Genomic DNA, 21845 nt, shown 5'->3' on the forward strand with positions numbered 1-21845 from the left:
TTTTTTTCGACCCGGCGAACGCAACCAGTTGGGAATCGACGAGCGAACTGCGCAGAACGAGCCCGAATTGATCCACCTTGATCCAACGACCGGCCAGAGTTTGTGATGGGACATCGAAGTTGGTGTCCAGCTTCGAACGTGTTTTTTACCCGTTTACTCGGGATTCGAAGTTGAGAGGAGTCCGAGAGCACCGAACGAGTTTTCGGAAGAGGAAGTTCGGAGGAGGACTTCCAAAGGTTCAAAGGATCGAGGTACAGAAAGTTAAGAGAGGTCCGGGGGCACCGAGGGGGATCCAACATGAAGGCGATTTGCTGCTTCTTCGCGATTCTTCTGTGCCGAGAGGTGAGAGATCCCGATTATATATTTAGCTCTTTGGGTGTGAAGGGTTCTTTAAGATACGAAGTACCTGTTGACGAGAGGATCAGAGGAATTTGAATCTTTCGGTGCGGTACTTGAAAATTTTACCGAAATTCGTCGCGTCAGCTTCAATGGTAATTAACGGTGATACACTCCGGATCAATTTTTTCTTATTATTGTTTCTAAGAACTTAAAACTCTGATCCATTAAAGAATCTCTCACGAGTAATAACTTTGCACAGCTACGGAACTTGCTCGGATAAATTTGCGGCAGAAATTAATAGTAAAATTAAAATTTGTGGCACAAATTAATGGAAAACTATGATAATTGAACAGAAAAAAATTCATTATTATTATCTCGTTCTGTTATTCAAATTATCCGCTCTATGGCTGTTTTTGGCGTCTTTGCGATAATTTTACTTTTTCCCGGACTACTTTTCGTTATACATATTTTACACAAAGTGGACAAATTTCTGGAAACTGTACAATCCATTCTTTCTTCTTTGTTCGTGTTGTTTTCAATTAGCCGCGTCATTTCGGAATCTTTGTCATCCTTCATTGCCTCTCAATTAGCCCCGTTTTAATCAACCCTCCGAGAAGTTTCGCTCGAGTTTAAGCTACTCGTATCGCTTTTCCGTTCGGAGGAATCGCGAGAGACGATTTTCAGACACCAGAAAACTTTTCTCGCGACCAACAGAGTTAATTATCCCTCTAAGTTACGCCTTGGGGGTTGAACTCGGGAAATTGCCGCATTGAATTGCCACGAACAAACCCCTGGAACACGCCGTGAAACTTTCGCGGAAAAATTCGTCTTACGTACCGGGTGCGTCACGCAATTGGGTTAGATCGTTTCATGAGAGAGAAAAAATGATAGAGAATAAAATTAAACAATATTACAGTATGTTTTACCATAACGTCGCGTTTCTTCGCAAGTGCAATTGCATTTTTTTTTGTTTAACTACACGTTTCTTTTCACAGGAATCAATTTTTCGCGCTATTCTACATACAAAAGTATCAAGGGTGGATGATCAAAAATTGTGTGCATCGAGTGACATTTCGAATTTCTAATCATCGTTTTCCGAACCTCTTTTTTTAATTAAACAAAACTATTATTAATTTCTTCTAAAAATTGTTTCTATCTTCGACAAAATGGTCGCACGACTCTCCCTAATAATGATACACCCTGTACGAAGAATAAGAGAAAAGAAAACGAAATGTCTTAACGGTGTCCCAAGCAATTCCTGTTACTCTATTAACGTCAGTTTGCATTTAATCTTTTGTTTATTTTGCATGGTAAATGTCGAAGGTCCGTACTCAAATTTTAATTAAAATTCGTTGCCCCCAGGCTATCGGCGGTGTGGTTAAGAATCCGCCATCTTTTTCAAAGCCCGTCTACACGAACTCGTATCTCCCAGCAGCCATGCAGGTAAGTCTCGAGTTTAATTAAATGGAATTTAATCGCGCGTTCACCTCCGTTGCTTGGGACAATTTACGTCGACTGAGTGGCAACAACTTTCGTTTGGATTAATTTAATTGAACGTCGAATTTCTTCTCTCGCTCAAAAGTGCATTTGATCACTCGACCAACGTAATGTGATTTAATTATTCCTAGTCGCGCGTAAACATGGACACTTTCGAGGAAGGATAAATTCGAATAAACTGAGAAATTGGAGAAAATAAATTCGTTGCTACGAAAAGTACAAAATAACATCTTAACACTTACCACTGCTACGTGGAATGTGGCTCGACATCACATATCTTACACCAACCCCAATATCGAGCTAGACTCGACATTATACAACTACCTTACTACTTAATATAAATGACAGATATATTTGTTATACACTCTGCACTGTTGCAATGCAACATTTTATTAAGACCTCCTTTGTTATATATTTTATAAATTAGTTGAGGAGTTACAACTACCTTACTACTTAATATAAATGACAGATATATTTGCTATACACTCTGCACTGTCGCAATGCAACATTTTATTAAGACCTCCTTTGTTATATATTTTATAAATTAGTTGAGGAGTTACAACTACCTTACTACTTAATATAAATGACAGATATATTTGTTATACACTCTGCACTGTCGCAATGCAACATTTTATTAAGACCTCCTTTGTTATATATTTTATAAATTAGTTGAGGAGTTGTTGGTAGATAAAAAGAAAATTAAAAAATGCAAAATGTTAAAAAATACAGAGTAATCCCCTGACGACCGTAAACGCTATTAAACACCTTATTAGCTACCAAGAACGTTTCTCGGCTGAATATTAAAAATTGACAATTCATTTTACTTAACCCCTTCGCCTAAAATATAATGCGAAACTCGTGGTAAGGAAATCGGGGCAAACCTAAGAACCACGAGTGAGTCTTGTCCAATATATTCGTACGTTCGAATATACTTTCTTGAAAGTATTAGAAAGAAACCCATGTATAATGCCTTGAAAAAGAAAATTATGCGTCCACGAGGACAATGAGAAACTTTGCTATTGTCGAAAACTTAAATCGTAAGGCAAGAGGTTAAAACGTACACCTGACGCAGGTGATATTCCACGCGGTGGAGCAACTGAAGCACCTCCAATCGGAGGAGACATCGGAAGGACCCAGCACCGCCCCACCCAGGCCAATCTGTCACATAGCACAAGATCAGCAAGCGGATGTCCAAGAAGTATCAACGGTAGCTTCGGAGACGACGAGTCCAGACGCTGAGGAGAAAAACGTAGGGTGTGGATCCACGATCGAAGAGACATCAAAGGGAGCGGAGAGTTCGACAAAATCGGATAAGATCGACGAGGAATCGGCGGACACCACGACTCAGCCAACTGGGGAGAGTTGGAGTCACCAGGAAGCACCAGAGGTGAACGAGGAGACACCAGAGACAAATTACGCGACTCCGGAAGCGAATTACGAAGCACCGGAAGACGCGCACGGCGTCCAAGAAGCTAACCAAGAAGTCCCTGAGGAGAATCACGAGTGGAGCTCTACGTCCGCGGACGTTGGAGCCTTCTCCGTCACGGAAACGAATGTGGAACCAACAACTGGGTCTGAGAGTTCGACTAATTTGTTCTTGAACCAGCAGGAATCGATCGATGAAACTAAACAGCATAAGAAGCAGCCAACCGTGGAGACCGTTATACAGGAAATTTATGAGATTGTGAAACCCACACCTTCAGAGTTCCTGGACGAGGACACTGTGGTTATTGGTGAATCGAAAAGCGCTACAGGGGTCTCTGTGGAGAAGTTAGAGAACTTGGAGGATGAAGAGGACGAAAATAGGTGAGAGTTGTTGTTTAACAATCCGTGTCATTTTTATCCTTCATGTCTGGCGAATCGATGGAATTAGAAACACAAGAGTTGAGAAAGATCGAGTCGATCAGTAGAAGATTGCTCACTGTCAACACGTTCACTGTTCTTTAATTCGTGTGTACTGTTCACTCGCGACAAGAAGACAAACGAGTGTTCATATCTTCACTCTAGATTACAGTCTAGTAGTTTCATCGCAGACATTGTCGCTATTGGTCGAGGATGTAAACATTCGTTTGCCTCCTTGTCACGAACAGATAGTAGTTTAAAACAGTTCTCGTTCAAAAGTCCCTAGCCCATATATGAGCTTTGGTTTTTATTTGAGTAAGAAGCCTTATTCCAGGAAATACAAGTGGTATCCATTTCTGAGTATAGAGACACTTGTTAATGGAAGAGATTATTATACAGGGTGATTTAAAAATACCATACTTCAGAGGACAAATCTACATACTAAGATGAGCTAAAAACCTTCTGTAAACGAACGTCCTATATACCTTGGTTCTCGAGTTATGGATGATTAAAGAAAATATTCAAAATGTCCGCCTCGAATTTCGACATTTTTACTTCGGAGCCGTTTAAAATGTACTGTACAGAGCTGAGAAGTTTACCTGTGGAAGAAATTGAGAATCGCGTCGAATCAAACGGTTTTACTCGATCTTCGAAGGTCTCCAGCTCATAATGAGTAAAAATTGCTCGATTCTGTCCATAGTTCTCTATAACATGGTACTGTGTTCCTTTTTATTCAGAAGTCATCTTTCCAGTTCCAAATTATACACAATCTGCGAGAAAAGATACAAAGTCGATTTCAACCTATTCGTGGAACTTTGAACATTTTCTTCGATCATTCATAACTTGAAAACTATCCTATATAGAACTCACGTTCGTAGGACAATTTTTACTCATCTTAGCGTGTAGATTTACTCTCTGATGTACACTCTGTATACACTTTAATAACTTTCCATCGATTCGATGAATATTGTATAATTTAAAGATGTTCGCGAGATAGCTGGAAAGATCAGTCAAGAGTAATGTTTGGTCAGTAGCAAGCCTTACGAAGGTTGACTAAAGCGTTTGACCCGATACGACTCGTAATTCCTTCCAGGACTGGTCTTTCGAGCTCTCGACTATACAACGCAAACACACTGTAATCCATATTGCACACTCTCGTCAACCGTCTACTAACATTCGTTTTCAACCACCAGTTACACGACCAATCCATTGACCTAGAAAGAAAACCAGAAGCCCAAGTAGCTAATGATATACCCTTCAACAATGTTCGTTTGCAGGTTCACGCGTCTCGGTGAGAAGGTGACACAAGTGCCAAGGCCGAGCCTAACTAGCTACTTGAGGCGCTCGAAAGTGCCGCCAAGTGCTACACTTCAACAACTTGCCAATCTTTACGACTCCCTCAGTAAAGACGCGAGGAAGCAAGGATTCGGCAAGTATACCGGATACTCCGACGAGGTTCTGAACACTTTAATGACCTCCGCCGAGGGTGGAGTCGCGCCGCAACTGAAGAAGATCTTGGATAAGATCCTGGAACGAAACGAGTTGACGAGGGACGATGCTAAGATGAGAACCAATCAGGCGATTCGCGATCTCGATAACCCTTCGAGCACTCTCAGCAAGGAACTGAGGCCCCTGTTGCCTTTACGCTACTCACCCTAACCCGTCCATCTATTTTTAAACTCACGACTCGTGTCTCGAATTTATAATTAATCGACGATGTTTACGATATTTCAAATTTTGGAAGAGCATCGATTAAACGGATCGACCAGCTTCGAGGAATGGCTTCCACTTAGCCATAGCTTGGATATTGTTCTACTCACCCTAACTTGTTCTCCTATTTTTAAACTCACGACCAGTGAGTCTTGAATTTACAATTAATCGACGATGTTTACGATATTTCAAATTTTGGGAAAGCATCGATTAAACGGATCGACCAGCTTCGAGGAATGGCTTCCACTTAGCCATAGCTTGGATGTTGTTCTACTCACCCTAACTTGTTCCCCTATTTTTAAACTCACGACCAGTGAGTCTTGAATTTACAATCAATCTACGATATCTACGATATTTAAAATTTTGGAAAAGCATCGATTAAACGAATCGACCGGATTGAAAGAATAACTTCTACTCAGCAACAGCTTGGATGTTGTTCCACTCACCCTAACTTGTTCCCCTATTTTTAAACTCACGACCAGTGAGTCTTGAATTTACAATCAATCTACGATATTTACGATATTTAAAATTTTGGAAAAGCATCGATTAAACGAATCGACCGGATTGAAAGAATAACTTCTACTCAGCAACAGTTGAAGTGTTCGATTACGAACTACAGAAATAGGCAATAGAGAACCTCGATAATTATAAAAATATTGGATTGAAACATCTGCTAGTCTCGAGATTCGGGTAACCATCGAGGTAACCAATAAGAAGAAACAGCGATTGTACAGTATATTCTCTCACTACTATCTGTTTCTTTCGCCTCCAATTTCACTCGTTGCGTATCCCTTTCACTTGTTCAACAAATGAAATTTTTCATTAAACAATCGAGCATTCTGCTCTAATCGAATATAACTCAATTGATCGATGCTCAAACTCGCGCCGGACGCTCTACTTTTACCATGACAACTTGCTTCTCTGTTAAGAAGACAGAGGGCGTGTATCTCCAAACCTGCACCAGAAGAGAAAAGATAGAACAATGGGGGTGAAGATCCTCTATGACCTTGAGCAGCCAATTTTTTTTATTCGACTATAACGGTAGCTTTGAACTTTGCTTCTATTTTGAATTGTACATTTAACGAACATTCATTAGAATTAGAAATTTTTGCGAAAATCTTGGACGGTTTGAACCTCAATCACCTCGTGCTCTTTTTTAAAAATTGTAGCGCTGGATATAAACCGATTCATTGAAAGTTTTTAGTTTACAGGTAGGTGAATGATATATTCAAATTAACTGTCTTACGGTTATTGTGTAACAAGTATTTCGAAATGAGATACTTAAAGTATTGAAACCTTTAATTATCGATTACAAGATCAACATTACCAAATGTAACTAAGAATATCGTTTATGTATTAAATGAATACTCGCTAAAAGTGTCTGAATTTGATTAGACGGTTGACTCATTAAACCGCAACGCTCTACGTTACTTCGATTAAGTGTGAATACAATGAAGTTGACTCATGCTCGATACATTTTTCGACAACGTGCTAACATTCGTGCGCAAAACCACCACCGGAAGTATACCAAGGACACGGTATGCATTGATTCAACGATTTATTAAATAATATCGAATCGAAGAAAATAAACAAATTTGTAAGACAAAACTTTCGATAAGTCTAACAGTGAAAATATTAAGATATCTGCTTAGTTTTATCGATTACAAACAATACACAATATCAACGATATTTATAGAGTAAAATGTTAAATAATTAATAAAACAATATGGAGAAATAAAAATATTAAAATAAATAGTAAGAACTCGTTAATTTGGAATTTTTTGAGCAACGATTTAACGTTTCATTCAAAATTTCAATCGAAAATTAAAAATATCGAAATAAAATATTAACCAAACAATCTCGATCGAAAAGTAAAGCGTTTGCTTTTGTGTAAATAAAGTTGAACGCAACGTATCTGCGAGGTGCCCGTAACGCGACAATATTTCTGTCATCAACTATCATATTCGTATATCGAACATCGTGAAAATGAAAACTACTGAAATTTCCATCATCTACCTTGACCTGCCATTCGCACAAGGGCCGATATTGTTTATTGCTTCGGCAATATGAGTTGCCAGAGCCCACGAAGCAACGTTACGTGCGCCGAATAGCAATTTTATTAAGCAATTCTGTGTCAATGCTGTGTTGCGGGTTTACGCCGCTGCATCACACGGCGGTATAAATGGATTTTGAAATCAATGGGTCCTTCAGTCGTTTGGTTCGCGTCGAATAGAAGGAATAATCAAATCAACGGGCACCATGAAGATTCCATTCCTGGGACTTTGTCTTCTTTGCGTAAGTAAAAATTCCTCGAAAAATAAATGAACTGCCTTTGAACCAATTCGAAATGAATTGATTTCATTCGAACGAATTCAGCGCAATCCGAAATCGAATCGTGAAATTAGATTAATATACAACGTGAAATTGGCAATCTGCTTAAATTCTGTGACGATAATTGTAATTTATTAAAGATTAATTCAATTCGACCGAGTCTAACGCGATCCGAAATCAAAATTATGAAATTAGACAATGTACAACTTAAAATGGTTATATTAATTATCTTCCGCGACAATAATTGTGATAAAACGAAAAATGTTTTAAATTCGATTTCGAGTCTTAGAATTCTAGATTATTTTAAGGTAGTATTGTTATGTATGAATATCAGCCACGACGTACGAGTGAAAAAGTACATGCTTTCGTCTAAATGAGACATGCACGGCCTTGGGAAAGCATGACATTGAAGAAAGCAATTCCCTTGGAGAATATTAACTCTTTGAAAGCGTGTGAATTATATACGAAGCATTTTTTGGCTCGTCTCGACTAGGGAAGAGATAATTAGGTGGCTGTTTTAGGGGCACTCTGTGCAGACAAATAGGAATAATCTAATCGTGGCATTTTGCAAAAAGTGAGTTAAAATATTCAGACCGAGTATCAATTTTGGAACTGTGGTAAACGTTCCGCTGGTTTTGACGAGAAATTAATTTCGGGGCAGGGCACTTAATTAGAGGGATGAAAGTGGTAAGTAAAGTTCAAAGGGGAAAGTAAAGTAAAACTAATCTCTCCTACATTTAATTTCAACAATCTTACCGTACCTTAATGGACGTCCTTGACGCGACAATGTTTTAATTAGGAAATTTTCAATATCCAAATATTAAACGCGGTTAAAATAACGAAGAAATATGAAATACAATTTCTTCGTTCTCGAGATAATCCACTTTGAAGCAATATGGGCCACGTGCTAACCATGGCAAATTTTAAATGACAGCCTCGCGCCGAACGCTCTTTCCTGTACGTTGTACACGAATGTTGTTCCTGCACCTTGTACACTTATCTAAATTAATCATCACGGAAACTTGTACACTTACCTAAATTAATCATCACGGAAATGAAACTTGCGAGAGAATTTTATTTTACATTTTGAACTTATGTTTGAACGAAGAATCCCTACCAGAGTTTAAGTAACCCAGTTTTACATTGTTACGACGAACATTACCCTCTTGTACACTTATCTAAATTAATTATCACGGAAACTTGTACACTTACCTAAATTAATCATCACGGAAATGAAACTTGCGAGAGAATTTTATTTTACATTTTGAACTTATGTTTGAACGAAGAAAACCTACCAGAGTTTAAGTAACCCAGTTTTACATTGTTACGACGAACATTACCCTCTTGTACACTTATCTAAATTAATTATCACGGAAACTTGTACACTTACCTAAATTAATCATCACGGAAATGAAACTTGCGAGAGAATTTTATTTTACATTTTGAACTTATGTCCCTACCAGAGTTTAAGTAACCCAGTTTTACATTGTTACGACGACCATTACCCTCTTCTTGTCCCCCAGTTCTAACCACCCCGGTGCTCCCATGTTCGATAACGAATGCAAATATTCACGAGTTAATCCACGTTTCCAGTTCTCGGTAACGAGAGTGCAATCGAAGCCGCAGATAACGAAGCTGTTTCCAGTCCAGGAGGCGATAAAGTACCATCAGCGCGAAAACGAGATGAAACCTTTGGACAGGTTCCTGGGGAAATTGCGGGCCACGTACGACTTCGTGTTTCGAAAACCAGAGAACACGAGCAACGTGGAGAAAATTTTGGCCAAGGATGCGTCCGAACCGGATACAGATACGTTGAAATCGATCTGGTCTAACCGCATGGGAGAGAACTTGATGGAGAAAACTGCTTCTGACAAGTCTCGTCAGACCGAACAGACGTTTCTATTGGCAAACGACGACTGGGTGAACGATATCCAACCTCTGGACCGTTTAGAACCTCTGGAATCCCTGGAATTGGAGGACGAGGATACGGAGGATAAAAATCTACAAGTAGAATTCGTCACCCCAAAAACAAATTTCCAGTTCCCTGTTACGTTGAGCAGACATTTAGTCGACTGGTTGGGATCGCTCTTAGGCGTCACGTATGGTGTTTATTCTAAACTAGCGAGAGCTATTTATAGCAATAGTACCGGAGCGAAGAATTGATTAACAAAGGAAACATGATTTTAATCATAAAGAAGGAAAACTAATATAATTTTTTACCACGAATTACCATATTGTATCCTCTCTTTTGTTGAACTATAATGTCTTCCATTTATCGTAATATTTGTATTTGTAAATTTTATGCGCATATTTGTAAGTAACCGCTGAATTGTACAATGGGACTGGGTTTTTTCTATTAGGAATGGATAGAAGAATGTAGAATTGAAGAATGGGAGATTTAGAGTAGCTTCTCTAGGAGCTTAGAGTTTCACTTCATCTAGGACACATTCGTTGTTAAATTTGACCAACTTCGATCAGACCTGAGCATCTTGGGTTCCAGTATTAAGTCAGCTTCAGGTAACAGGTAAACATCTACGCGAGTGTTCTCTTTACACTTATTTTATTCAAAAATATCTTGGTCTGAAAAATACATGTGTTACCATTTGTTCATCATCTTTTTGGCAATCATTGTATCATACAGTAACAATCGTTTGTCGAGTAACACCCTTGTTATAAATGCGTATTCATTGTTAAAATATTTTATCATTGTATCGCCTTACGTATGATGTCCACTCGAGTGGCCACGAATCTGAACATCAGTATCTTAATTATCTAATTAATTAATTTTATTGAAAAGGTAAACGCTATTTCCTGGGCCCAGAACAGTAGTACGAGTGCTACAGGCAATTTTTATGACTGAACCACCAAAAGAAATTTTCAATACCTAAAAATCCATCCAAATTTTAGGAAACAGTTCAACCACTACTTTCCTGGGTCGAGGAAATCTGGCAATTGAAAGAAGTTTAGGAAGAGATAAAATACTGCTATTTCTCGTACATTCAAAGTCTTTGGTTCTATTATAACGCGGCATGAGTCTTATCTTAGTGCCATCCGCAATTATCCTTTCTAATCTCATTAGTACACCTATTAAACGTTTGAAAGGTGTTCATCATTGTCAACATAATCACAAATTTTTTAATCTACAATCGGTGGAAGTTTTTTAAATTTGAGGACAAAACATGTTTACTTCCACTGCAGACGAAACAGGTTGTCAAAAAATTGTTCTTATTAAAATGTAGGTCACAGCTACCTTTGTTGAAACATTCTTATTTAACAAATAATTAACTTTAGTAATAGGAAAAAGTTCTGAAAAAAAGTAACTTATCCTTTTCCAATTATAGATGTTTATACTACGATTTCGCATCAGTTTTATTAATTAAAAAGTCTACAAAAATCACGAGCTTCGTTAGAATAAAACTTCAAAAATAAAGAACCCTTACAATTTTTCGACAACCTAATAAAATTTTAAGTTTAAAATTAATTTTGAGCAATTTTACGGTTCTCGGTTACATTTACAAAATGTTTGGGTAAAAATACAAGAAACGCTCTGCATAATAAAAATTCGACTTTAAAAATTATTTTCTATCAAAAGTTAATGGAAAGTTTAACTCTTTCATGCAAATACTATACACGTAATAAAAATATCGAATCTGTGCAAAAGTAATGGGAACTCCTTTAAGACATAAAATCGTAAATATAAAAGAATATATTAAAAATTGTTATTTAACCAAATATATTTGAAGTTAACAGCATTATTTTGACAAAGATTCTTTGGTTAAATATTTAGCTCCATATTATAAGGATCCAGTGAATAATGATACTTAATTTAATACTTATTTTCTTTAAGTATTACAAAATTAAAAAGTTTTTAACAATATCACGTTTTCAAACTTTAGCTAAACACAACCGACGATTATAAATAACAGTCTAGACATCTCTAAAAGAATTATCATAAAACTTGGTATATTTTTTAGAACAAAAATTCCTATTGCTTTTGCATCAAATGAATCAATGAGAAAATAATTTAAAAAACAATACACAATAATGTTTTGTTTTAAAAAACAATAGATTAATATGATCCTAATCGCACAAAATAATAAAAATAAAAATATTGAATACCATATTTCTAAAAGGTATCTTCGACAAAATTCGTTGTGCATGAAAAAGTTAAAACAGGAATATGTTAAAATATAGTGAATGAGAATGAATGATTACTTAAAATACGCGCTAAGCACTTGCTGTTAAAGATGAACACGGACGAATCAGAGATCAAGTTTAAACAACGTACCTATTGAGTCTCTTTCAGGTAAAATTTGTATCGTATTTATGTACATAATTATTCTACAAATTGTATAACATTCATCGGCAGTATGCTATTAATTGCTATTGGTACTCGTTTGAAGAAGTCATTATCCTAATGGCAGATTGGCTTTAAGTGTATCATTTAGCAGTATTGATCGTATCACGATCCAAATATATTCCATGCTAGATCAAAAACGCACGCAGAACTTAACGAAACTTGAGTTCAGCGTTCGTGTGCGCGCTATTTAATCTTAATTGTTGTGATCATGGACTAGAATCAGTAAACAAAACTATTTCCGTTAAAGCTAGTTTAAATAAGACAGTGTGCACTTACACATTTTACTTCTTTTCTTTTGTTTCAAGTACCAAATCGGTATCAGACTTATTCAGGCTGTCAAAGCAGCATACAATCTCAAGGAATTAAGTATCAATTTCATGCTAGTAATGAAACTTAACTGCAGTTCATAGCTCTTACTTCAGCGTGTGTCCATTAAAAATACAAACACAAGGTACTGTTCGTGGAAAACTAATTGCTAATTGGATTCGATTTTTTCGTTAAATTTGTTTACTTCGCAGAACAAAAAAATTGGCTTCAGCTTCGTTCAGAATCGAGTTATCGTCCTACAGCCTAGTCACCAACAATTTTCAACGAAATTGATATTGTTTAATGGCAATGGATATTTATTAAATTGCACCTAAATTTAGTGCTGCCACAGTTGATTTTTTAAAGATTTAAATTCAAGTTCTAAAGTATGCTCCAATTCCTAATGTGTCTAATGAATTTTCTATTTATGCTAACCTCAACGCACTTCATAAACAGCCTTTATTGCTTTGGACTTACGCAAGATTGATTTATGACTAAGATGGCATTAAGTACCTTGTATTTTGAGGCAGAATCTCGTTCATGTTGACGGCTTGCTGCTGCAGAACATTCGCTTCTTTCATTGCTTGTTCTTTGAACGAGGAAAAAGTGTGTATCAAATTTTGATCTTTCTGAAGATTTTGGATGTACTGAAGGAAATTCGGTTCCTGCTTCATGAATCCGTCCTTCAGTACAAAGTTCGGTTCTTGTTTAGGGATTGCAGAAACTTCAGTAGTCTTCTCAAAAGACTCTTTCTGTTCCACAAAAAATGACTCTTTCTTCGTTCTATTCCGTCTGATTCCTAAATGCGTTTGAGTATGTTTATTCAAGTGATCCTTCCTGGAGAAGGCCTTCTGACATACGGAACACGTGAAATTCTTATCACCAGAGTGAATAACGTAATGCCTTGTTAAGTGTTCATTCCTCTTGAAAGCTTTTTGGCACACAGGACACTTGAACGGCCTTTCGTCCGAGTGACCACGCATGTGTTGATCAAGGTGCTCTTTCCTTTTTAACATAGCACCACATTCCTTGCATTGATACTTACGTTCCTATAATAAAGTTAATGTCAATTTTTATAATTCAATGCATTAGTCTAACGCTATACATACTTGTATATGAGCCTGTATGTGCTGCTCGATCTCTGCCTTATCTGAAAACGCTAAATTACACTCTGGACAGCAATAAAGCGTTGAACCATCCAAAGCGATACTGATCTTAATTTCCCCAGTTTTGGCCCTAAACTTCATTTTCTTTTCAATTTTAGGCGAGTCTGTCTGTATTTGTTGTTCAACTTTAACACTCTGCACTGTGTTGTCATTTTCCTGCTGGTTCTCTATATGCACATTTAGGTCATTTGGATTGATAGTGGTCATCATTTGATCAGAGTTCATGAAACTACTTCCATTTTGTAACTGAGTATTTCTGAACACTGGAACACTGGGAATGTTGAGAATATTGTTCTGTGTGTGTTCCACCTTTTCCTCCTCGATCTTTTCTTTCTTTGTTTGTTCTGTTTGCAATTTAATCAACTGTTGCAACGTCAGTGGCAGAGTAGTAGCCTGTAACTTTTGAAAATATTCTGCCATGGCACTTTGCTGTTGAAGTTGGGCTTGGGAATCTTGCTGAAAGGTGATATTTTTCATTTGATATAACAGTACAAGTAAATTCCGAATGTCTAAAGAAAATACAATACCATAGTAGATGTTTTCATGTCACTCTCAGTCTTTATATCTAATTCATGTTTAATGTTTTCTGGTTGCGAGGTTGAAGGCAAATACATATTAGGTATTATTCTCACAGGTAAACTGTTTGCCTGAACAGTGAGTATTGAGTTGTTTTGATTATAATTAGGAATGTTAATGGTTTGAATGCCCTGCTTTTCACAGAGCTGCATCAATGTATTTGGGTCTGGCCATGCGAGTATTGGTCCTGCATATTTATTTGTTGAATTCACCTTCAATGAAAATATACATTAGTCTAAAAAATTCAAGTGTGGAAAATATTAAATAGAAAAACCGTAACAATTTGAATCTTACCAACAAAGCTTGTTTCGTTTGATTAGATCCAGCGGCGGTGGTATAAACAGACGCGTGTTCTATTTGAACAGCATCACCGGTGGGAAATTTCGACATTGAGACCGGATTTGATCGAGACGTTAATTCTGAGAACTGAGGGAGAGTACCCTGGATAATGTTGCTCCCAGAAAAATTCATTTCGCCACGGATGGTTGTGTAAGGTACGCGCCGCCGGGACTAAAACATGCGAGCGTTTATAACCTATAACACCCGCCACCGAGCGACACCAACGAACAAACTGCCTACGATCGCGTTTCCAAGCTCATATTTTCCTTATCGTGCAAAACCACAGGCCACTTTTGAGACGGAACATTGATGTAAAAACACGAGACGGTTAATTAAATTAAAAAACAATTCTCGAGCGACCGTACATTGTAACGTACGCCGCGTCCTACGCGTTCCTTCAACATGGCTGCGATAAAGCACTACCCGGACATTGCTTCGCGTCTCTTGAAACACGTGCAAATAACTTCTGAAATACATGATCGAAACTTTTGAATTACAGATTTTCAAAGAAATTCTTGTCCTTCGAAGGAACGACGGAAAAAGAACGAAGTATGTTTTTTATCTTATTCGTAAAAAAAAAGTGCGCGAGAAAAAAAATTATTGCACTGTCGTGGTAAGCCTGAGCTGCATCTTTCTGTTTACAGTGGACGCTTGCCAAACTTCACTACTTGAAGAAAAATAAACATTTGATCCGGGAACTGCGGCGTAAAAATACGGAATATCCTGTCGATGCTTTGAAATAGTTAAAAATGTAAGGAAAAATAATTAATAATCATCGAAAAAACGTAAACGTATGTGACTAAAAATGATTAAAAGCCATAACAGACAACGATTTGTTGTTACATCTTAGTTAGGTATTCTGTGGAATTGCTTTAAAACATCAATTCCATAAAATAATGATTTATTCTTTGCAATTCGGCAAAAGTAGCAATATCTACTATAATAATTTTATTTGAATTTTTCTTCACCATTCTAGTATGTCTGAATTACATTAAAATATTTTTTATTGAAAGGTAAATGTCATAATCTTATGGATAACACCCTTAATAAACATATAGACAATTTACGTAAGAGAAGTAGGCTTTTGTTAGCCCAAGTCGATAAAAGTTCTAAAAAAATTAAGAAAGAAATTAAAAAATTACACTCACAGAATTCGTGAGTATTTTTTATTACGCATAACATTATGTTTTATATCATTACTTATCTTATTAAATGTATTATTCTCCATTTGCAGACTATTGAGAGAAAATTATAACAACTGTAAAGGTCACCAAACTGTTTGCTACAGAGATATTAATAAATCATGGAACTTAAGAAATGATTCCAGTGGTGTTGGTGGAGCTTTACATCCAGATTATATTTGTGATAACCAAAATTATAAGCTTGCATCAATGCCTAATATATCAACATCCAAAAGGGTGTTAATCTCATCAAAGAAACAATCTGAAGAACAATGTTGTTCAAAAAATATACAGAGGAAGTTAGTAAAGGAATGTTATTGTAATTCTCAATTTAAAAAGGTGCAATTACGATCTACGAGAACACAACATAAACAACATTTACCATGCAAGTGTTCTAAAAGTCCTGCTAACATTAATTTACCAATTGTAAAGGATAATCTTGAAAAATCAGTTTTAACTTCACCAATTAGCTGTGAAACTTTACGACGAGTACAAAAAATAGACTATGCTCCTAGATCTCAATTTTTACGCAATGTTCAAAACAAAGTTTCTCATCTTCAAATTGGCGCAACAGGAGATTGTCCAGAAGAGTATTCTAAATTACCATGTCATCATGAATTTATGGCTAGAAAAAATATACACAGTGTTGATTCCATGCAATGTAATACTCGCTCAACAAAATCTAAATCATTACCTAGAGTGGCTATAAATTCAGATAGTATCAAAGAAGGACAAAGTTTTGAAATTGATAATGAAGATAAGTCCATTAAAAAAGTTTCTGTATCTTTGAAAAAACCACTAAGACCTAAACTTGTAACTAAGAAAACTCTTACTTCTAAAAAATCTGTATCTGATTTAAAAAAGACTAAATCAAATCCAAAAACATCAGTTAAGAGTAAAAGAGCATCACACTTACCCAACAAAGAATGTCCCTGTTGTCATAAGAATAAGGTAGACTATCCTTCTAAATCAACTTTGGAAAAGGACGATAATAATTCGAAAAATTATCAACACAGTGTTTGTGTAAATGATGGACAAGAAGAAAGTGATGGAGAATATCATTCAGACAATGAAATTAAGAAATTAAAAAACTTTAGAGAACAAAACTACTTTGATACACATGGATCAGGTCATACCTTATTGTCTTCTAAATCTTCAGGATCTTTAGAGCAATATCTGTTAAATGACAGACTTTTTCCTGAGTCCAGCAAAAGGATCCACAAGAAAGACTTGGTTGTTACAATGCCAGCTTGCGCCACTTTACAACGAAAACGAATGCATTACTTTCCTCGATATATCGTACGACAAGAAAGTAATACTCAAAATACAAATTACAAAAAGAAACGCTGCCAAAATTGTCCTTTAACTGGTCATGCTATAGACCTTGGAATAACAAAAATAAGACCGCCGTTAAATAGCTTGGCTCTCAAATATCAAAAGCGGTTACCTTAGCAAAAAAGATAATTCTGTTTTTGTAATAAATAGTAGCTTACACATAAGTAAGGGTGAAGTAAATTGAGTTTTTGACTATTGTTTTAATTGTAATTATCTAGAATAATATAGATATCTTCAAGCTCCATTTACTTCACCTCAACTGTACTATTTTATATAGAATTTTTTATATAAATTATATTAATAAAATCATATAACGTAAATTGAATTGTAATTAAGAATATAGAGTAACGTCGATCATAGTAATGTGTCCTGGAAAGCACGTTATCTTATTGAATCATTGTTTTTCCGTGTGACTCAACTTTGCGCGACAGGTATTACATTGAATAAAATATAAGGGCGCTATACTCATCTCAATGAAGAGAGAGAAGAATGTATAGCACGCGAATAAGATGTATATAAGTATGCGCATAGTGATCTAGTTGATGTCATTCACGATTAAAAATCTGATAGTAGTGGAGGTTTTTGTGCCTTACTCTGCGACCTCTAACAAGTTCAAGCTTATGGTATACAAATTTCTATTGAATAAAAGATGCAGAAACAAAAATGTATTCCCACATAGAATTTAACACGTGGATCATTTAACAATTTTGGAACATGTAATTGTATTATTTTTTATGACATATGATCGTTAAATAAGTAATATTGTAGTGTAATAAGTAAACGAAGAATTTATTTATTTATTCGATCAGAGACGTATTTCATAACGCAGACAGTTATGCTGTTGTAATTGTGTATTTCAGTTTTAGAGATTGTACATTTTATTTGAAAAAACAAAAGCATTACATCCATTGTGATATTGTACAAGTACAAATTGTTCGATCTTACTATTGTATTATTATACTTATTCAAAAAGCACATTATTATTAAAATATGTTATATTGAAGTGCAACAGATTCAGTGAAAAATATCCCGAGAGAGTAATTATTTCGTCAAATGTTTTTATTGCAATTATCCCTATTCATTGAATTTGACAAAAAAGTAGTTATGTATTAGCGACTAATAGCACTAAGTATTATAATCATTTAGAATTCAGTTATTAACAGGATGAAGTTCATGGATGAATAAAAATATGTTCCGAAAAAAGAACTTGATCAAAAGTAAAAAGAATTATGTTTGAGCAAGTTAAGTAGACATATGTATGTAACGACCAAGAGTGTAAATTTGGGACGATACATGTACCTTTCACGACCTTCATTTCTTTTTTCTTCGTTTTTCCATGAATTTATAAGATCTTTTCATGTAGACGAATGAACGTACAGGAATGTACGTTCCAATTTCCATTCAATATTTTCTTTGCCGACGAAAGTTCTGGCAAATTGGAATGGAATTTAAAAGATCAAAAATACAAGATTGCTCATCATTTACCCGTCCTTTCATTCCGTTTACAAAAATGAAGTATTTTTCATAATTTATACACGCTCAAAACGAAAGAAGTAGTTAAATGATCGTTTAAGGAGCATTGAATCCATCGGTTGTGATATTGTCGAACTCATTAAATATCGATTCTAGTTAAAGATTCAAATCCTTATAGAAATATTTTACAGTAAACCAATATCCTTGTCGATAAAAAAAATTAAGAAATACACAAAGCGAAAAATAATTATATTTTTTAACTGAAATATACTGCTGCTATTGATCATCATTTAGTAGTAGGTTTTGAATATTTAATTTTATTGAAAAATTGTAATTTTACGTCAAAAGATTTTATGCGAAGATAAAGCTTTTTATCCAATTGTATTGCACGTAGAAAGAATAAATTATACACATTTTTTACAAAGGAATTGTTATAACTTTACAAGCAGGAAAACAACAAACTCGAGATTTACAACATTACGATAATGATAATAACAGAAGATTTTTTTTATTACTGTTAATTAAACCGATGTACGTAAGTAAGTCAATGTTGCATAAATTAAAATCAGGATCCTCGTATTTATTTCCGTATGATTCATTCCAGTGTACACATTACTTCGATGTTGATTTTATCACATTAAATACTTGGGTAATACTAACATGAGCATATCAAGTCAGTAATCTCGATGCCCTTGAATATTTTAGTTATTTACTCAAACATTTGACGTCCACTCTGTGAATCAAAAGATTTGAAGAAATAACAATTAAAATTTTATATTCAATGATAATACTTAATTAAAAGGTGACAAAATAGTGTGACTGATAAATATTTAATTATAAGGTATGTATTTATATAATACTTAGTTATCAAATGATGATAGTTAGACAAGGCCATATGTAAAGAAAAATCGAAGAAATGGAAATTCATTTAATACGTAAATATATACACAACTCATTGTACGCTTAAAAAATTATCTCAAAGCTTAGTAATTACTTTCTTAAAAAATTATATATTCATATGTTAAAGATGAAGAATTCTGAAAGATCATAGACATTGGTAAGTGAAGGGTCGAAAGAGGCAATGAACCCTAAAAAATGAAGGATCAAGGTTGCAACATGGTTCATAACACTCTACAAGGTAAAATTGGTCACTTTTATGGTGAAACTGTTAAGATTGTAGCGTCTGATAGGAGGCTGGAGGTTGTTTACTCATAGACCTAGCTATTTGTTCCAAAGTTGAAGCAGGGACAAATGTTTGCCTCAATTTTCTTGTGACCCGTTCCACTGCAATAATAATTTACTTTAAATTATTACTAGAGTCAGCGTAACTATAATTTCAATTACTCAAAATGAAGAAAATTTTTTTTAGCACAAAGAATTAAACGATACACTTCTACTTATCGGATACCTTCTTCAATCGGTTACTTTCTTTTCTGTATCTTCTTCAGTCGGTAATTCTTTTTCGTTTCTTCAACATTTAGAGATTTTTTCCTCAAGAAAACACGCGAAATTAACTCTGCATGGCAGAGATAATGCAACATTTCCATCTTGGAGAACGAACATTCGTAAAACAGCGTCTCCGGCCATCGTTATTTCAATTGTAGCTAAGGCAATCGTAATCGTCGTAAATTTCTTGCCTGACCAATTTTCTCATCGCTGTTTTCGTTACTTTGTTTTTTCTCTTATTTCTTCATCCTCGAAGAGAACTCCCGTGTTTGATTTTATGACTATTTCGTTATCAAAATTAGACACGATTCGCAATTTTCTAGTTAGGAAACCGGATATTCTGTAACTTTCATATTTTGTATTACTTATACATTTGATAAATTAACGATCGTTGATTTTATTTGATATTTTCACACACTTGGATAATGTTACGATCTAAAATTTTCGTTTGCTTATTTTCAGTATTTACTTTTTAACAAAATATCAATCGATATTAATGAGTGTCAGAATATTAATTATATTAATGTGCACATTCTTTCAGCTGTATGAACGATTCTTAGTGTGCAACTCGCGCGTTACAATCGTATCAGTTGGAATTCGAACATCACTGAATTCAAATCAACAGCCGAGACCTAGATTGCCTCTCGTGGAAAGAATTCATCGGTTGTCAGAGGATCGATCGATTCTTCGACTTAAAGCATGAACTGATCGATTGGAAGACAGTGTGGAACAAATGTTGTTGGACCTTACGACTTTATTACCTTGGCGCGATGTAAACACTCGATTAAATATACACGGCACTCTAGAAGGCGGCTAATTGTAAGGTTATATGTTCATGGTCGCCCATGCTACTTCCGAGGTTCAGTAATCTCAAAACATACGGCCACTAGTTTAAACATTTGTTCGAACAATTTGTGTGTCCTCCGACAAAGTTTTTCGGAATACTTTTGTATATTATCCGATTATATTTAACAGAACATTTATAATATGTATTATTACTGGGTATATTTTATAACGAATTTTAATGCTAGTAACGCTAAAAGTGTAACTGATTATAATTAATATTAATATTATTTTTCTATGTATTTATTTTGAATTATTGGTGTTAGGGTAATTAGTATTTTTTAACATTATTCTCGTTTGGTAGCAGATATTTTTTACTTCTATGCTTCCGTACAAGTTAACAAGTGTCAAAGTATTGATGAATTATATGTAAATTATATTAGTTACATAGGTCGCAGTCAAGAAAGGTGCGTTATAATTTATATTTCAAAATTTCGCATGTGGAAATTCCGTACTTAGAATTAGCCTTGTGTTATACAATTTCATGATAGTGCAGTCATTAAAAATTACAGTAACTAAACGTATAGGAAACCAGAAATAAACAATCTATCGAACGCTGTCTTGGATTTATAATTAGTAGACTACTTAAAATGAAATTAAACGAGTTTGTTATTTCTTCCTTCTTTGCGCTTCATAAATATTTATGTAACACAATCACTTAATACTTGCACTGCCGATGATTTTCATCGAGACCAAGTTTTACACATTAATTATTCATTCCAACGAGGATCGTGATACGATTACAATACGCGTAATACAAATTACGAGCAATAAATATTCTAAGAGCATAAAAAGTGGAAAAACCAATGCTGATTGGGTATCGAGAAATAAAATTCTGGTAGTGAAATTTAATATTCAGATAATTATTAATACTTAACATTACAAATACGAGAATAATTGAGCAACAGACTTACTATTAACGTTATTACTTAAATAACAGCGTCAATTTGTAAATTTAAAATTATTGTAAATACGATTTACAATTATGTTTATAAATTTTTGCAAACGGAAATAGTCAATCATTTTTAAATTATTAGAACGATGAAGAAATACTCAACATTCATAAGCACATTAGAATCTTCGTCAAACGATCACTTATTT

At 35.1% G+C, this 21845-nt stretch overlaps 4 protein-coding genes across 6 annotated transcripts; 3 read left to right on the top strand and 1 right to left on the bottom strand.

Moving 5' to 3' along the window:
* Positions 1-6841, top strand: Impe3 (Ecdysone-inducible gene E3). Its single transcript, XM_076315426.1, has 4 exons — positions 1-342; positions 1702-1782; positions 2909-3642; positions 4956-6841. Exons 1-4 carry the CDS (start codon positions 298-300, stop codon positions 5335-5337), a joined length of 1242 nt encoding a protein of 413 aa, XP_076171541.1. The 5' UTR covers positions 1-297; the 3' UTR covers positions 5338-6841.
* A 770-nt stretch (positions 6842-7611) lies between these two features.
* On the top strand, positions 7612-9882 carry LOC143146644 (uncharacterized). Its single transcript, XM_076311120.1, has 2 exons — positions 7612-7683; positions 9313-9882. The coding sequence occupies exons 1-2, from the start codon at positions 7648-7650 to the stop codon at positions 9880-9882; spliced, it is 606 nt and encodes a 201-aa protein (XP_076167235.1). The 5' UTR covers positions 7612-7647.
* Positions 9883-10027: 145 nt separating this feature from the next.
* Positions 10028-18846, top strand: LOC143148742 (uncharacterized). Of its 3 annotated transcripts, none has more exons than XM_076315394.1 (6): positions 10028-10243; positions 14448-14621; positions 14966-15015; positions 15085-15217; positions 15480-15621; positions 15701-18846. In XM_076315394.1, exons 5-6 carry the CDS (start codon positions 15497-15499, stop codon positions 17097-17099), a joined length of 1524 nt encoding a protein of 507 aa, XP_076171509.1. In that variant the 5' UTR covers positions 10028-10243; positions 14448-14621; positions 14966-15015; positions 15085-15217; positions 15480-15496; the 3' UTR covers positions 17100-18846. The 3 variants fall into 3 exon arrangements, with proteins under 3 accessions (XP_076171509.1, XP_076171500.1, XP_076171518.1); XM_076315385.1 differs by having other exon boundaries at positions 15111-15217; XM_076315403.1 differs by lacking the exons at positions 10028-10243; positions 14448-14621; positions 15480-15621 and having other exon boundaries at positions 14823-15015; positions 15111-15217.
* On the bottom strand, positions 11817-14856 carry LOC143148753 (uncharacterized). The gene is made up of 4 exons (XM_076315413.1): positions 14422-14856; positions 14079-14339; positions 13495-14007; positions 11817-13434 (listed from the first exon to the last, which is right to left on the bottom strand). The coding sequence occupies exons 1-4, from the start codon at positions 14596-14598 to the stop codon at positions 12880-12882; spliced, it is 1506 nt and encodes a 501-aa protein (XP_076171528.1). The 5' UTR covers positions 14599-14856; the 3' UTR covers positions 11817-12879.
* Positions 18847-21845: the final 2999 nt, after the last annotated feature.

The sequence above is a fragment of the Ptiloglossa arizonensis genome, chromosome 1 (genome assembly GCF_051014685.1).
Source record: "Ptiloglossa arizonensis isolate GNS036 chromosome 1, iyPtiAriz1_principal, whole genome shotgun sequence".
Classification (NCBI taxonomy): domain Eukaryota; kingdom Metazoa; phylum Arthropoda; class Insecta; order Hymenoptera; family Colletidae; genus Ptiloglossa; species Ptiloglossa arizonensis.

Coding starts and splice junctions, on each gene's coding strand:
- LOC143148742 (XM_076315394.1), top strand. CDS start 15,497: ATGGATAACACCCTTAATAAACATATAGACAATTTACGTAAGAGAAGT. Junction 15,622..15,700: donor AAATTACACTCACAGAATTC/GTGAGTATTTTT, acceptor CTCCATTTGCAG/ACTATTGAGAGAAAATTATA.
- LOC143146644 (XM_076311120.1), top strand. CDS start 7,648: ATGAAGATTCCATTCCTGGGACTTTGTCTTCTTTGC. Junction 7,684..9,312: donor TGGGACTTTGTCTTCTTTGC/GTAAGTAAAAAT, acceptor CCACGTTTCCAG/TTCTCGGTAACGAGAGTGCA.
- Impe3 (XM_076315426.1), top strand. CDS start 298: ATGAAGGCGATTTGCTGCTTCTTCGCGATTCTTCTGTGCCGAGAG. Junction 343..1,701: donor CGATTCTTCTGTGCCGAGAG/GTGAGAGATCCC, acceptor CGTTGCCCCCAG/GCTATCGGCGGTGTGGTTAA. Junction 1,783..2,908: donor ATCTCCCAGCAGCCATGCAG/GTAAGTCTCGAG, acceptor CACCTGACGCAG/GTGATATTCCACGCGGTGGA.
- LOC143148753 (XM_076315413.1), bottom strand. CDS start 14,598: ATGAATTTTTCTGGGAGCAACATTATCCAGGGTACTCTCCCTCAGTTC. Junction 14,340..14,421: donor AAACGAAACAAGCTTTGTTG/GTAAGATTCAAA, acceptor TTTTCATTGAAG/GTGAATTCAACAAATAAATA. Junction 14,008..14,078: donor ACATGAAAACATCTACTATG/GTATTGTATTTT, acceptor ATCACCTTTCAG/CAAGATTCCCAAGCCCAACT.